Here is a 16,372-nt window from a genome sequence, read left to right as displayed (position 1 = left end):
CCATTCAGTGAAATGTATAGCAAGGTTGAATCACTAAGTTGTACACCTGAAACTAATGTAACATCAGCTATATTCAAATAAAAAATTTTTTGAGAGTACTTGGCCAAAACAAAAATGATAGGGAAAATTGAGCAGGACAGTTCTCTGTACTACCTTTGCAACTTTCTGTAAATCTCAAATTATTCTAAAAATATGAAGTTCATTTTAAAAAGGAAGACTTGAGGCCACTTAAACCATCTTTCTGTAGACCACAGCTGTTGAAGTTTTCACTCAAATAGTTAGTTTCACTTTTAAGTAACCCTCTTTCCAAATACAGTAATGACAGAAGATATCTAAAAGCTTATGAAGCTAGTTTTAGTCAAACAAAGAAAAAAAATCTCACAAAATTTTCACAACCAATCACTACCTAGTTCCTTCAGTTCCTCTGCAAAACACACTGCCCATTGATCACTAGGAGTTTTACCAGGCTCTTGTCTTAAATGTTCAGTTACTTGGGCTCATATCACTTTGAATTGTTTCCACACCTATAAGGATTATTATAATGTATAATTAAATATTATATAACCAGTGAAATGAGAGGTGAGAGCTATAATTTGTAAAAAAACTAAATGCTTTCGAAATCCTCAAATCTCAAGAAAAATGCTTTGAAAGTAGGTGAGGATAAATCAGCTGTAAAAGCTGAGGAGAAATGGCTCTATGCTCAGGCCGTTTCATGGGCATTTTTAAACTCCTGCTCCATTTGAAAGAAACATCAAATGGAATTCACATGCATCTGGTTTATGAAAGAAAGGTAACTGTATAAACTCTCACATTCAATTTCTACTTAAAGAAAAAGCTTCTGATCCTACATGAAAAGATTGGAAATATAAAATGTTTTAAGTTAAAATGTATGTGGTATGCTCGTATACTCTATTGATTTTACGATGATTCTTGTTCAACTGACCAACCACAATGAATGCATGCAATACAAGCATTTATTGCACAACCTATTTCTTTCATTTAAGGAATATAAAGAGAGTAGCTGAACAGAACGCATTCTATTTCATTCTGTAGGCCATAGCTCCATGGCTACTTGATATATTTGACATATCATTTATCTAGTGTAGAAAGTTGAAATTCATTTTTTACAGTAACTCAGATTTGTCACAGTTTGTTAACATCCTATCCAAGTTAATCTTTTTTCCTAAGAGGAGAAAAATATAGATAAAATGTTCATTTTACTAATTAAATAATTAGAACAAGTAAATAAGTGTGTAGCAGATGATGTTGAAATAAATTCTAAGCGAATATACACTCAAAGCGTATATCTAATATTCTGTTTTCTACCCACTTCCAATAATATGCATTTTTTTAAATAAAACAACTGAATTTCAAACTTTTGACACCATTCCCCAAATCATCTAATAAATCATTTTTTATTATCCAGTTATCTTATACAGGTAAAAATGATAATATAAATTTCATGCTTAGTCTTTTTTTAAAACTAAGTTACCAGTACACTTTGAGAGTTCCTTGTGTAAATGCCATTAAGCACAGAAATTACCTAGATCAATATTGATATTTAGGATTTCATGAAATCTGATCTCTTACCCAATGGAGTTGAGAAATAGGTGTGAGATGATGGTATTATTTGTTGCCTATACATTGTCTAAGTCATAGGGTGGGGACAAGAAACCTTGTGGGTCTGCTCAGGATTATTTTATAAAAGATTAATCCAATTTTCTTGTTTGATGTGACCCTTATAGTCATTAGGACAGCAGGTCAATTTAAATTTGGGTTGTTACAGATTTTTGTCATTTCACCTTATAACTGTTTCTTGTCTCAACCGTGACCACACTTTGAGAGTGACAAGCCATTTTTATACACTAAAAATTTATTCAGATATTTTATTACCTGACCCCTGGAAATAAATCATTCCAGAGTGTTATCTGTATCTATAATAGCATCAACTCTTCATATGGATAAGCTTCTATAAATCCAGAAAATAAATATACAGTCACTAAATAATATTTATATTCATTTGCCTCTGGATGTTGAGTGAATCCCCTCAAGAAAGGCCCTTGTAGCTCTAACTGGCCAAAAAAGGTTTTCACAAAGCAGGAACAGGACAGATGAGGCATTCGAATCCCACATAATTACCAAAATTTTTTTAAAAATCAGTCAGTCCAAGAGTAGCTTATATACTCACAGAATGCATGGTAAATTGCAGAAAAATGAAAAAGCTACCAGGCTGTCCCACTCAGTGCTTCTCTGGTAATGAAAGACATCCTATCTTTTCCCACACTTTTTTTTTTTTCTCTCATTTCAGGGCATGATGTAAATTTGCCACACCCAAAAGGAAGGGCATGGAAAAAGCTCTAACTGGGTTTTTATTTTAAATAAGCAAATAGACCTAACTAGAAGGAGGAAAAAAATAAAGAAAAAACAGAAGACTACCACCCGATTCAATATTGTCTTTTGAGATTTCAGTAATAATTATAATGTTCTTTTCTAAGTTTCCATCATATATGTACAGATTATGCTTCCAGTTAATATATGAACGTTACCATTTTTTTTTAATGAGTATGAGACAACAGTAATGAAAGGAACAATAACAATAAACACAGTCCTTTGCATTTTTGCCCAGAACACTTATTTATGGGCACCAGTAACTATTTATCTATTATGACAAGAACTTCAGTGTTGGACCTGAAGTTCTTTAGTTAAAGATAGTTATTCATTATTTTAGTACTGGATTAAGCCAACCATTAAGTTTCAAAAAGGCTCATTAGAAACATCAGCAAAAATAATTAAATTAAGAACAAAAAATAACAGAGATTTTTAAAACTTGACCAAGAGTTCCATGAAATGTGTAGGCTCACATTTTTACAACATAGTCTAAGATGCTGTGTATCTAAGATACATAGTCTAAGACTTAGCACATGGTTGTACTCATGGCTCAAGTTTATTACAGTGAAAAGAATATACATTGGATCATCAAAGAAAAAAAAAAAAAACAGATGGAGTCTGGAGAAATCCATGCACAGGCCTATGGATCACCCACTTCCAAGAAGAAACATACCGATGTGTTCCTTTCTCCAGCAGTGAATAATGCAGGATGGTGTGTGCAATGTTTCTGCCTCAATAAGCCCATTAGAGACTCAGGACCCAATGTTTTTATTGGAGGCTGGTCATGTAGGCATCCTCTCCAAATACTAAAATTACAGAATTCCAGAAGGAAAACATATTCACCATACATCATCACATTGTTTATATAAGCAACAGAAACCGTGCAAACTGGTCTTGTCAGCTGGGGGACAACTCGAGTGTCAAGTTCCCAAATGCCAACCAAGGACCAACCTTGTCAGGATGCCTTTCTAAAGAAGGCAGCCTCGGGGTGCCAGGGTAGCTCAGTCAGTTATGCATCCAACTCCCAATCTTGTGGTTTGTGAGTTTGAGCCCCACATCAGGCTCTGAACTGATAGTGTGGAGCCTGCTTGGGATTCCCACCCCACCCCACCCCCCCCCCCACCCCCCCCCACCCCCCCCCCCCCCGTCTCTCTCTGCCCTTCTCCTGCTCTTGCCCGCATGATCTTTCTCTCTCAAAATAAATAGACACTAAAAAAAATTAGAATAAACAAACAAACAAATAAAGATGGCAGCCTCATGCCAGCTAGGCGAACTCTTTTCTACACAGGAACACAAGAATAACCCGTAAAAGACACTATTTAATGTACTTAAATTCATTTTCACAGCAGTTTTACATTTAAATTACCTTTTGCTATTCCATAAATAATTTACAAGCCATTTTTAGACAATTTTATCACATTCCCAAAGGTTTACATCTTTACCTAAAAAAAATTAAAAAAAAAATTTTTTTAACGTTTATTTATTTTTGAGACAGAGACAGAGCATGAACGGGGGAGGGTAAGATAGAGGGAGACACAGAATCTGAAACGGGCTCCAGGCTCTGAGCTGTCAGCACAGAGCCCGACACGGGGCTCGAACTCACAGACCGCGAGATCATGACCTGAGCCGAAGTCAGAAGCTTAACCGACCAAGCCACCCAGGCGCCCCTACCTAAAAAAAATTTTAAAGAGGAAGGGATACTCTGATGAGAATTGCTATTTAGGAGTTGCAAAGATACAAATTTTTACATGAATGAAGTATCAAGCCAACCCAGATGTGTACACTGGGTTGAGTGTATGATCAACACAGAAGCAAAAGGTACTATCTTAAGGGCTACCTGGTGCAACAGAACCCAAGATTCTCCAAGGATGGAATGTGATTTTGCCAAAATCCAAATGGACTGTTTGGACCTTGTTGGAGCAGTTAGATTGCCAGCAACCACCAGCAGCTAGGAAGGAAATCTGGGATGGTTTCTTCCCTAGAACCAGAGAGACCATGGCCCTGAGAGCACATCGATTTTGACTTCCAGCCTTCAGAACTATGAAAGAATTAATGTTTGCTGTTTTAAGCCACAAAGTTTGTGGTAATTTGTTACGGCAACTCTAGGAAACTGAAACTAACACAAATGCATTATATCTGAGAATTTTTTAGAAGTATTGAAAGACCCCAACCCAAGGCTCAGGAAGTTCAACATTTCCAAAGCAAAATAAATACCTAGTCAATTCAATAAATCCAACAGAAGGCAACAAAAGAGAAAATGAAGCATGAATAAGGCAGATGAACTGAAAAGTACAAAGTAATTCCAACTCAATAGTGATTAAAATAATTGTAAAAGAACTAAACGTACCAGTAATAATCAAAGAGTATCAGCCTGGGTATAAAAAAGAATCAACAAATCTAAATGTATCCTATTTATAAGAGACACGCCTGAGGTATGAAGAACTACAAATCATTAAGACAAACAGCACAAGGGCAGATACTTAACAGAAGAGAAATACGAATGGTCAAGAAACACGGAAAAGGAGCTTATGGGGAGAATGGGGGGGGGTGTTTGAGTAGGGTGGGGGGAAGCAGGGAAGAAGGAGGAGTCTAAAGAGGAGGAACATACGGGAGCCTTGCAAGTAATGTACCTTTTAAAGATTAAATGGCAGCCAATGGATGTTAATTGTACTGTTTTTCATTCTTTACACATCTATGCACTAGTTCTTTTATCTCCAAATTTTCAGTTTTTCTTTTTTAATTTTTAAAAAAAATAGAAGTCTTTTGGCATTATAATTAAGCCCTACTTAATGATTTCTCACTTGTAGTACCTCTTTTTAGTTACTGCAATCTAGTCTGTTCTAAACACTTGTCTCTTTTCCCTGATTTTTCAAGCTTATCATTTCTTTTTATTTCCATTCTGATTCGAATCCCTGCTAAGGCATAACCACAGAAGAGCCCCAACCTGCCTGGATCTTAAAGAAATAGTCATTTCACTTCATCTAGTCCTCAGGAGACAGCTCTGTCCTGCAGTTCTATTTGGCATGACTCTGCTGTTACAGAAGTAGCTGGAACTTACCTCTCCAGTCTCTGTAGACCTACTCTGCTCTCAAATCTTTCTTTCCTTCCTGTCACCAAGCATCCAGAATAATCAGTTATTCATCATTAGGCTAATTTTAGTCCTCTTACCAATGATACATTATTTTATCCAAAAATTCACATACTACACCATACATACTAGGCACAGTAGTGTGTCTAACGTTTCATTGGAAGGGAAGTTATCCTTTATTATGACAATTTTAGAAAGGAATAAAATACCTCTTCCTCCATACTCCTCTGTTGTATGAAGTCAGGTTCCCTAGAAGGATAGTCTGAGCTGGGGTTTTTTATTCAAGTGATGGGCTGAGGGGTGCTCTCAGGAGGAGGAAGTGAAAGCACTACAATCTGGCGAGGAGGAAATGCTAAGTAGGAATGTGGGCTCGGATAGCAACTAGCTTCATTCTGATCTCAGAGAGAACATATCACACTTCTGAGTTCATCTCACCTTGAGGCGAAGGGGTACCAAGAACTGTGCAGGGCCTGAGGATTATACCCTACTTACAACTAACAAGCTAGCCTGTTTCATGGATGTTGGCAGAACACACAAGACTCCCGGGTCAGAGATAAATGACTTTATCACTCCTGGCAAAAGCAAGAGCCAGAGTGTCAGCACGATGCTGAGGTGGGTTCCCCATGACCCCTAATCCCACAGAGGTGATACAAAGGACCCATGATGGATGCCTGTAATTCAGTAGGCTGCCTTGTAAGAGAGGGGAACTAAGCATTGGAGGAGGGAGGAGAGAGGAGGGATTCAGTACTTTTTATAAAAGTAAGCCTGTTTTTTGTCTGTGGGGAGATCTCACCTTAGCTCTCAAGGTTACGCTCTGCAAACAACCCTGAGAAATGGCCCATCTAAAAAGCAGTCATGGCTTTTACAGTCGTGCTCTTGACGTACCCAGCAAGGATGTGCCAGAGTGCTCAAGACTCATGGCAGCCTGTGTCTCAACAGGAGCTGGCCTTCCAAGTGCTCAGGCCCGTGGTCTGTCTCCAAGAAAGAAGGAGCAAAGTGTCCAGGAGTGAGGGGACTCATGATTGGCAGGGGGACAAAGAAAGAAGGAACAGCTGGGAATTATTTTCAATTAACACTCACAGCTGCTAGAGACGGGGTGCCAGTAAAGAGGATCTGGGAAGGGCACCGTCAGCATCCGCTACACCAGCCCTTCCCTTAAAACTGTGGACTTCTTTCAGATCACCAATTAGAGAATTTTCTAAATTCACAGCGTGTCATGCAAACAGTTGTCAAGTTTCAAATGATTTTATATCTAATCCCAAGATTTGACAGAAATAAACTCATACTTTCCTTTTGAAACTCTTCTCATATCACATTTTCTAAAACTAAAAAGTACTAAATTTGGGGGGGTATCCTCTTACAGGAGTCCTGCCATTTAAAAAAATCATGTTAGTCCCAGTTTTTGGAGAACAGTATAATGATGAGGCACAGAGGTCCTGGGGTGTCCCAATTGTCCCACCTCCTAGCCCTGTGACCTTTGGCAAGTTACTTACCCTCCTCAGTGTCCTCTTGTGTTAAATGGGCCTCAAAATAGCTCCTAGGTCATAAAGTTTTGTAGGAGTTGGTGCCTGTAACGCACTCAGAACAAAGAACAATAGCTGGTGTTTAAGAGTTCAGTCTTTGCTTATGTTTTCTAGACCCTCTCTGACTCTTCTTTCAAGCCACAGCAACAAAAACCTTGTGCAGTATTGGAGCCACAGAGAGCATCGTGAGTTCAAAGGAGGTAAGGTATTGTTTTCTGATTTGCTTCATTTCCGTCCAGTGGCCTTCCTGAACATGCCAAGTTTTTTCTTAGCCTTTTTGGATACAGTAGCACATAGGTTTAATGACTTCAGTAAAATAAAACTTCTATAACCAGTTTTTCTGTAAATTGATAATGCTATCTACATCATCCTATTTGGATTGGCTTTCTTCTAATTACTCTACCTATTATTGTTTCACCCCAAAGCTCATTGGAAACTTTCATATTCACTAATGTCAACATAAGATTTTTGGAATCAGATAATCAAAAAATGTTATATATCTAGCAACAGGCACTTGGAACTCCTCTAGTTGAAACTGCTTATAGTCCAAACCACAGATGAGGAAGTTGACTTTTCAAATGATTCAATACCTCTTCCAAAATAACAAAGATACTGCTGTGATTTTTTTCTTCCTACTATGCTGAATTATGCCCCTTTTCTGCACTTCATTCTCATAAATGAAGCAATTTATTTTCCAAAATAGTTTCACATAATAGTATAAATGTAGCTTTCCAATCACACTAAAGGTCTCCTGAATTCTTCTCTTCACCACCAATCGGGAACCTTTCCTGGAAGCTTGTTCCTGATTGGTGAAAAGTCAGCTGTAACAGAACGCCAAGGAGTAAACAAAAAAGCATAGCAACAACAGAGTTTGCTGTCTCACTACCCTCAGCCTAGGCCAACCTGGACTCCTTCATCCCAAATGACGTGGCCTCTACCTTTTATATGAAGGCTGCGATTTTCCATCCAACTGTGATTCATCTTAAAACATGGCAGTCCAGTACAGACGGGAAGATAAAACTGAACAACACAGCTAAAATAAAGTGTATTCCCAGGTAAAAAGGACACATGCTTTAATTCGAGATGAGTAAGTGTCATGAGCTGCAGTTAGAAGGCAAAGTACCAGCGCACGAGAACTGTATCTATGGGAGGTGTCCCCACTTCCTACTGGTGGCAGGTGTGGTAGTGACTTGACCCACACCGCAGCGCGTGAACTCAGAGCCGGACAGGACTTACAAACAGTGCTCGTTAGCCCCACGCTGTGGACACAGGCATCCAGGATAACTGTGCCTCTCATAGCTATGGACAGCCCTGGGTTCCTCAGAAAGAATACATTCCCAGCTGGTCGTTTGGTCCTCTATCGCTAGGCAAGTGCAGGCAGGTTGTTTTTTAATGAGTGCCAAGCGAGAATGGAGCATTTTTGCATTTTTCTGGAGGAAGAGATTTCTACCATCCCGTTTTTCATTCTTTTTTTGCAGAATACACATTGTCAAAACAGGATGAAGTTGACCAGTGAAAAGTTGCCCAAGAACCCCTTTTATACCGCTCTCTCCCAGTATGGTGCTAAGAACTCAAAATTCTTCCAGTGGAGGAAGGAAAAGACTGGTACAAATTCTTATAATATTCTCACTAAAAGGCAATTCAGTACACCAGAGCAAAAAAGACAAGAAATAGGAGTCTTACTTGCTGTCAAGGAAGCAGTTAACTTTATGGTCCTTTTTAGCTTTCCTGTAAGAATCTGAGGAATTACTGCTTATGTGGTAGCAAATCGTGAGTGGACAAGTCTCATAATCAGATCCCAAACCTGGTTTTACTCTCAGGACTTTAGGACAGCCTTCTGGAAAAGAGAAGCCAGATGTCACTTCTATTAAAGAAGTGGCAATGCCACACTTTACTTTGAAATGGCATTTAAAGCTACCACTGGTTTCTGTACACTTAATAATATTAAATTGGGGATGGTTACTAGCTCATTTGGTTAGAGTAGTTCTTTTTTTTTTTTAATTTTTTTTTCAACATTTATTTATTTTTGGGACAGAGAGAGACAGAGCATGAACGGGGGAGGGGCAGAGAGAGAGGGAGACACAGAATCGGAAACAGGCTCCAGGCTCCGAGCCATCAGCCCGGAGCCTGACGCGGGGCTCGAACTCACGGACCGCGAGATCGTGACCTGGCTGAAGTCAGACGCTCAACCGACTGCGCCACCCAGGCACCCCTGGTTAGAGTAGTTCTAATGAAGGCTCAAATTAAGAATCTCACTCATCCACAGAGTAGCTTTGCCTGAAGAACTGTGCACGCACACTGCATTGCTAGAGCACCTGCCTAGTAGTAAACAGGGTTAATTTGGAAACCAACCAATAAATATTTCAGGATTATACAAGGCACGGTGTAAGGTACCATGATCATGCTTCTTCCTTGAACTAAGGAGGCCAGTTTCACAAATGAGAACTAAGAAGGAAACTAGTAGAAACAAGTGCCAGATGAGTTCTTTATAATTCATGTGTTCGAGAGAAAATTCATATCGTAAGGCTAAAGATGGAATTCTTCACCTTTTTAAAATCAGATCATTACGGCCATGCTAATTTGGTGGACAAGGCATTGCAGCTCTTGAAGGAAAGAATAAGACGGGGGGATGCTATGGCATATTTCCTACGAGGTCAACTGTATTTTGAAGAGGTATCATTTCCTGTTTGTTTTCATTTCATATAATGCTGTTGTTGGATCCTCAGAGCAAAATTTCCTGTAGAGTTCCTTACATTGTTATACGAAGGGAATTCTGTTAAATTCCTTAGATTATGGTTGTGCCTTTAAGTATAATATATTAAGGAGACATCTGACCTTCCTTCACAAAAGTCATTCTAATGAAAGTCATTTGTAGGAGTCATTCTGATATGAAATCCATTCTCACACTATAAATTAAAAATATAATTTTTAGGGGCACCTGGGATGGCTTAGTCAGTTAAGTGAGCAACTCTTGATTTTGGCTCAGGTCATGATCTCAAGGTTCATGGGGATCAAGCCCTGCATAGGGCTCTGTGCTGACAGAGTGGAGCCTGATTGGGATTCTCTCTTTCTGCCCCTCCCCCTGTGAGTGCTCATGCTCACAAGCTCCCTCTCAAAATAAACTTATAAATGTGCACAAGCTCTCTCTCAAAATAAACTTCTATTTCCTCCCTTCTCTTCCTTCATATAGAATATTCTGACTTTTCCAGCTCTCTCACATCTAGGCCAAACATTAGCCAGAAGGGACAATGAGTCTTAACAGCTAGGTCTCTAACTCATTATGTGTTCTTTAAAATTAGTATTTGCTAGTATTTTGGTGACGTTTTTATTAATTTTATGAAATTGTTGATTAATTCGAGTTTATGAGAAAAAGGAATTCAGTTGTTTTTGTGTCTTCCAGAAGTTGTTTTTCTCTGGTCTGCTCTTCCTGAGTAATAACTTTCCAGTTCAGTAGCAGACTTTCTTTCCACGATTACAAATGATTCATTCTTTAGTATAGGACATTTTCCCTGATGGATTAAGACATTAGCCCCATATTAGTGCCTTACACCTTAGCATAGTTATCAGATTGTAACTGCTGAGGAGCCTTGAAACATGAATTCTTTTATTATTATTTTTTTATTTATTTTTGAGAGAGACAGAGACAGCATGAGCAGGGGGAGGGGCAGAGAGAGAGAGGTGGGGAGAGAGAGAGAATCCCAAGGAGACTCTACGTTGCCAGCACAGAGCCCGATGCAGGGCTCATACCCATGAAACTGTGAGATCATGACCTGAGCCGAAACCAAGAGAGGACACTTGATCCACTGAGCCACCCAGGTGCCCCAACATGTAGGTTTCTGTAGGAAGTATAGGAGAAAAAATTTTAGAGAATCACATTTGTTTTTCCATGTCTTCTCCCTAGCTGGAGAACTGCAACATTGGCAGCCATGATATAATATTAGTGGATATTTAATAATGGTGGATATTCTGATGTGCACATCTTCTCAGATGCCCTGGCCCCAGCTCTGCAGTGTCTCAGACTAGGAGTGGCAGGTCATATGGCAGCATGGATTGAGCAGAGGGTTAGGCTATCATTTTGAGAGATGTTTGGCAATATCCGAATGTAAGAATAAAAACAAAAGAGAGTCTCACCCAGATTTTTCCTAGTCACTTCCCTCTGTTGTCATATTTAGGCCTATTTAATTGGTTTTACAGTGTGCTGATTGCTGTTGATGCCTTACTTCCAAATTCCATAAGTGTGTTGCTGTCTTTTGCTATATTTGGTGCTCCTAGCTAGATTTAGGTGGGAATTAAATATTTGTGATGACTTTAAGGTAATAATAAAAATAATTCAATATTTCCTCGGAGCTCGTAGGGATGGTATGAAGAAGCATTAGAACAGTTTGAAGAAATCAAGGAAAAAGACCATCAAGCAACTTACCAGCTAGGAGTAATGTATTACGATGGGCTGGGGACACCTACAGACGCTGTAAGTTACTATTTCATTCACAATGTTTAAGATTTCATTGTTAATGGGTTTTTGAGGTGATTCAGGTTATTTATATTTTAATATTATATTTCTGTACTTTTATTTCAATAATATCTATCCTTTTAGCATTTAAAGGATAGTAGTAGTCATTTTTACATATATGTGAAAGACAGTATTTCTTTTTGCCCCCTCCTTGCTACCATTGACTGTCAATGACGCTTTTGTTTTAAAATGTTTTCCTTTATGTTTAAAAGTTATTCCAAAACTACATGAACATGGAGAAAAGTTAAAAAATAAGTAAAAATAGGATCACCAAATTCTACTATCAAATATGAACAGTTATTATTTTAAAAAATTTTGTTTGATGTTTATTTTTGAGACAATGCAAGAGACAGAGTGCAAGCGGCAGAGGGACAGACAGAGGGAGACACAGAATCTGAAGCGGGCTCCAGGCTCTGAGCTGTCAGCCCAGAGACCAATGTGGAGCTTGAACTCGCTCGAACTCATGAACCGTGAGATCGTGACCTGAGCCAAAGTCGGACACTTAACCGACTGAGCCACTCAGGCACCCCAACACTGTTATTATTTTAAAGTATATTCTTCCATGTATTGCCCCATGCAAAAAATTATATATATATATACATATATTTGTTTGTATGTGTGGGCACATCACACACACTTTTTCAATGTAGGACTACACTATACATAATGGTTTTTAATATCCTTTTTCACCTAACAATGTATTTTGAATGTCCTTGTCTTTGTCAATAAGTATAATCTACATTATCATTTTAATAATGGCGAAATTAATGTATATCAATAATATTTGTAGGCCTCATTTATTTGTAAATGTTTGCAGATAAAAGAAAGAATAAACTAAGCTATGAGGTTTGGAGATCAGTATGACAATTTTCTCTATTCCTTATGGGATTCTGGGCTTTAGTTTCGTTTGTAAAATGAAAATAAATAAACATAAGTTAGAGATACATATGTCATTTCCTCCTCCTCCCTTGGCCATGGCCAACCTTGAAAATTGATCATGGCCCCCCTTCTAGCTGAATCCAGACGTAGCTTCCGAACTTTTATCAATACAAAACTTTAAGGTTACGTTACCAGTTCAATCCACTGGAGCCAACATGCAAAATAAAAACCATCAACCTAAGTCACGTAGTTGTTAATGAAATTGAACAACATGTAAAATAACACAAGGCACATGTAGTAAGCATTCGATGAGTGTTTTCTTTCCTGATTTTATCTTGTATAAAATTAATGATGGGAACTATAATTCCTGAAATACTTAATTTTTACTCTTTTAGAATCATAGCATATGATGAAATAAGTGAATGATGAAACAAATATTTGCATTAAATGCAAGATATTTTATTTTAACCCGTTTACAGTTTAACCTGTTAAAAGTGTAGTAATATGGGGTGGCTCAGTTGGTTGAGGGTCCAAGTCTTTGATTTCAGTTCAGGTCATGATCTCAGGGTTGTGGGACTGAGTCTCACGTTGGGCTCTACGCTCAGTGTGGAACCTGCTTAGGATTCTCTCTTTCTCCTCCTGCCCCTCTACCCTGCTTGCATACTCCCTCTCTTTAAAAAAATAAAAATTAAAAAAGTGTAGTAACGTGGAATCCATGACTACATTGTTCTCAATCCAACCTGAACCCTCTTTGAAACATCTTTATTTTGTCTGATTCTCACTCACACTGTACATACCTCTTTCCACCATCCTCTAGGTGTTGGCAATACAATTTTCCCTGTTTGCCTCTTTGTAGCCAATCCTCTGTCACCTTTGCTAGCGGCTTCTCTTCTAGATGTTGAAGTGTGTCAGAACCTAGGCCCTTGCTGCCCTCTTCTGCTCTCTCTCCCTGACTAAGTTCATTCAGTCCATGGCTGACATCACCTAGACTTTTAAAAGACTTCCAAATTGTCTTCACACCAGAACCTCATTCTGAGATCCATACAGCCAAATTCCTCCCTCTTCCTAGATGTTAATCGTCGTCTCTCGATCCCTTGGAGTCCATATCTAGTTCACCTACAAACCTGTTGCTTAAAATACACACAAGTCCTACTATTTGAGACAGTGGAGTTTCTTTGCGCACTGGTGCCATTCAGAGGGGTGGTCGTCATCCTTGGAACTGCCTTGAAGGACACGAAAGCAGCTTAAAAAATCCCTTCCTATTTTTTGCACTCTGAGCACCTACTCTACCATCCCCGAGGTATGTGCTTACTCTTATAATTTATCCGACCCTGGTTTATTTAGTTGGATTCACTGCATTATTCACTCACTCTTTCCTTCCACAAACATTAATGAGGAAGGAACAGTCTGAGATGCTGGAGAAGCAAAGATAAGTATGAAAAGGAACGCATAGTTTGAGAATAACTATGAGTGCAGTTGTGAGTCCTGGATTGAGACAATACGTGTGCGAGGCACAAACGTGGGGTCAGGGGAGATTCCGCCGACGCTTAGAAGAGAAGCACAGCATATAAGGTAAGGAAGGAATGGCATTCAGAGGGAGGGAGAGACATGAGCAATGTTATGAAACCTCCTTCAGTACCCTGGATCCAGCTTCCTCAGTCATCTCTTTGCACATTTCAGCATACTAACTGATGTAGGCTTGGCATGACCACCCATTAACTGTGCTGTATATGGAGGCAGCCGGGCACTTCTAAGTCATAACTAGAGAAACCTAGAGAACAGCAGTCTTAACACCAATCATGAGTCCATTTAACCATACTCTTCAAGGCAGTTACCACCTAATCTCTGTGACCATCATATCCTATGATATGTACTAAATAAAATCAAAAATGTAAATTGACATACTGATATTATGAATCTTTTCTCATCCTCAATTAATAAAGCAGTTTTGGGGGAATAGTATTAAAATTCGTTCTACAAAATATTTTAAACAAGATTAATCATAGTAAGATAAAGCCTATTTAAGTAGTAGGATTACTATTCTTATTATTTCAATGATACACTCCAACGTTTAAATATCTGGTGAAAAAAAAAATTGGTCTCGAGTGATTCAGATTCTCCATAATTGTTTTGCCTGCAAATTCAGATAGGATTGAAAGTATTATAATTATTTTATTCAATTGATTTTCTGTTAGATTTTCAAGAGACTCTTATTTTTATATCAATTTTAAGTCATTAAAAACCCAAGGTGCTCTTTAAAAAAAACTACCAAAAAAGTCTCAAGACTCAGATTCACTCTGTCATTGTGTCACTCTCTTCTTTGGCATTTATCTATATTCATTACAAGGAGATATTACACTTAGTTGGCTGTCAAAATTAACTGGAAATTGGAAGAAATTCTGTGGCTGCACTACTTCACGTGATTCTTTACGAACTTGCTGAGTATTTTCTCCCCATCCTTTCCCCCTCCTGTGTCTTTCCCCTCTACCCTCTCTTTCTCTGATGCCAAAAATGGATTTATCCCATTGTCTCAAACAGAGTAATTGAGTCATCTCCTCTTTTGCCTTTCCCTCATGTTACTTCCCTGGAGAGGATTTCTGTGGCCATATTATCAAAATCGACACCCTTTCCTTTCTTCACAAACTTTAATGATTACCTTAGTTATTTGTTACCTGTTTAATTTATCTCTAATTGGAATGTAAGCTCTACAGAATCAGGGGGTTTCATCTGTCTTGCTCACAACTCAATCCCCTAGAGACTTAGAACAGGGCCAGAACCACAGTAGATGCTCAATCATATTTATTGACTGATCTTGTGGCCCCTTGCTGACCACATTGTTATCAGAGTCACCTCAAAAGGCTTTTTCAAAGGACTTTTCTAGAGTAAGATCCTATGTAAGAAAAAGTATGGTAGCAGCTGTTAAGATAATAAAATATTTGCCCTTGTTACAAGAAAAATCAATGCTTCCTTAGAAGAATGAAGTATCATAACCAAGTAAAACTTAGCCCAGAAATTTAACAATTCAACCTAAGGAACTCTATGAATATAATACTTTAGTAGCCTGAGTAAGACACCATATGATGGTTTTAGTATGTATTGAAAAAGCATTTCATAAAACCCAGGACTTATTCATAATGAAAACCTTTAAACATTTTTTTTTCAATGTTTTTTATTTATTTTTGGGACAGAGAGAGACAGAGCATGAACGGGGGAGGGGCAGAGAGAGAGGGAGACACAGAATCGGAAACAGGCTCCAGGCTCCAAGCCATCAGCCCAGAGCCTGACACGGGGCTCGAACTCGCGGACCGCGAGATCGTGACCTGGCTGAAGTCGGACGCTTTAACCGACTGTGCCACCCAGGCGCCCCCATAATGAAAACCTTTAAAAAAAAAAAAAATACTAGGAATTATGTTTCCTTATAACTTAGGAATAGCCACTTACAGTTAAAAGCCCAAACCAGAGACTGTCTTTTTCGAAGCAGAAATAAAATCTTTTTCACGGGTCATACTGACCTACTCATACTATCTCCTGAATATCTTTCAGATCTGTCCCCAGTCCTTTATTCCCACTCCCTCTCTTCCAGTTCAGGCTCACAGGACCCATTACCTGGGTTATTTCAGAAGTAGATCCCCAGCTTCTGTGCTGGTCCCAGACTAGTTACTCAAACTGCCACTAATGCTGTCTTTCCAAAATACAAATCTGATTACGTCCCGTCCATCCAAAGACTTCAACGTTGAAGGTCCAAAGAAGGGCACGATTTGGAGTGTTCCCATGGACAGCCAGCTAGTTGGACACCTAGAGGCCCATATAAAGTAACATTTACTTGGTAAATTTTTCAGTTTCAAAAGCAATAACTGCCCTTCCAAACCCTCATTCAAGTCCCAAGTTTGCAGTGTCTGCCGACATGGGGTGCTTCACCAGGCATCATGAGGCTAACCCACTGTGACTGTACCTGAACTAGACATCAGAATTCCATCTGGAACC

At 38.8% G+C, this 16,372-nt stretch overlaps 1 protein-coding gene across 4 annotated transcripts in view; it reads left to right on the top strand.

The window, feature by feature from the left end:
• Positions 1–16,372, top strand: part of LRP2BP (LRP2 binding protein) — a 40,903-nt gene that overhangs the window by 2,971 nt on the left and 21,560 nt on the right. For 2 of the 4 annotated variants that reach the window (XM_086703246.1, XM_086703247.1), the window contains exons 3-6: positions 7,094–7,204; positions 8,478–8,604; positions 9,560–9,672; positions 11,354–11,467. In XM_086703246.1, the coding sequence (XP_086559372.1) occupies positions 7,103–7,204; positions 8,478–8,604; positions 9,560–9,672; positions 11,354–11,467 (456 nt within the window). In that variant the 5' untranslated portion in view covers positions 7,094–7,102. Of the gene's footprint in view, positions 1–7,084; positions 7,205–7,794; positions 8,055–8,477; positions 8,605–9,559; positions 9,673–11,353; positions 11,468–16,372 lie in introns of those variants that run through there. The other 2 variants (XM_086703248.1, XM_025933121.2) reach the window with 2 other exon arrangements.

Source organism: Puma concolor, chromosome B1 (assembly GCF_028749965.1).
Source record: "Puma concolor isolate L17-30 chromosome B1, mPumCon1.1.hap2, whole genome shotgun sequence".
NCBI lineage: Eukaryota > Metazoa > Chordata > Mammalia > Carnivora > Felidae > Puma > Puma concolor.
This window is presented reverse-complemented; position numbering and strand designations above follow the sequence as displayed.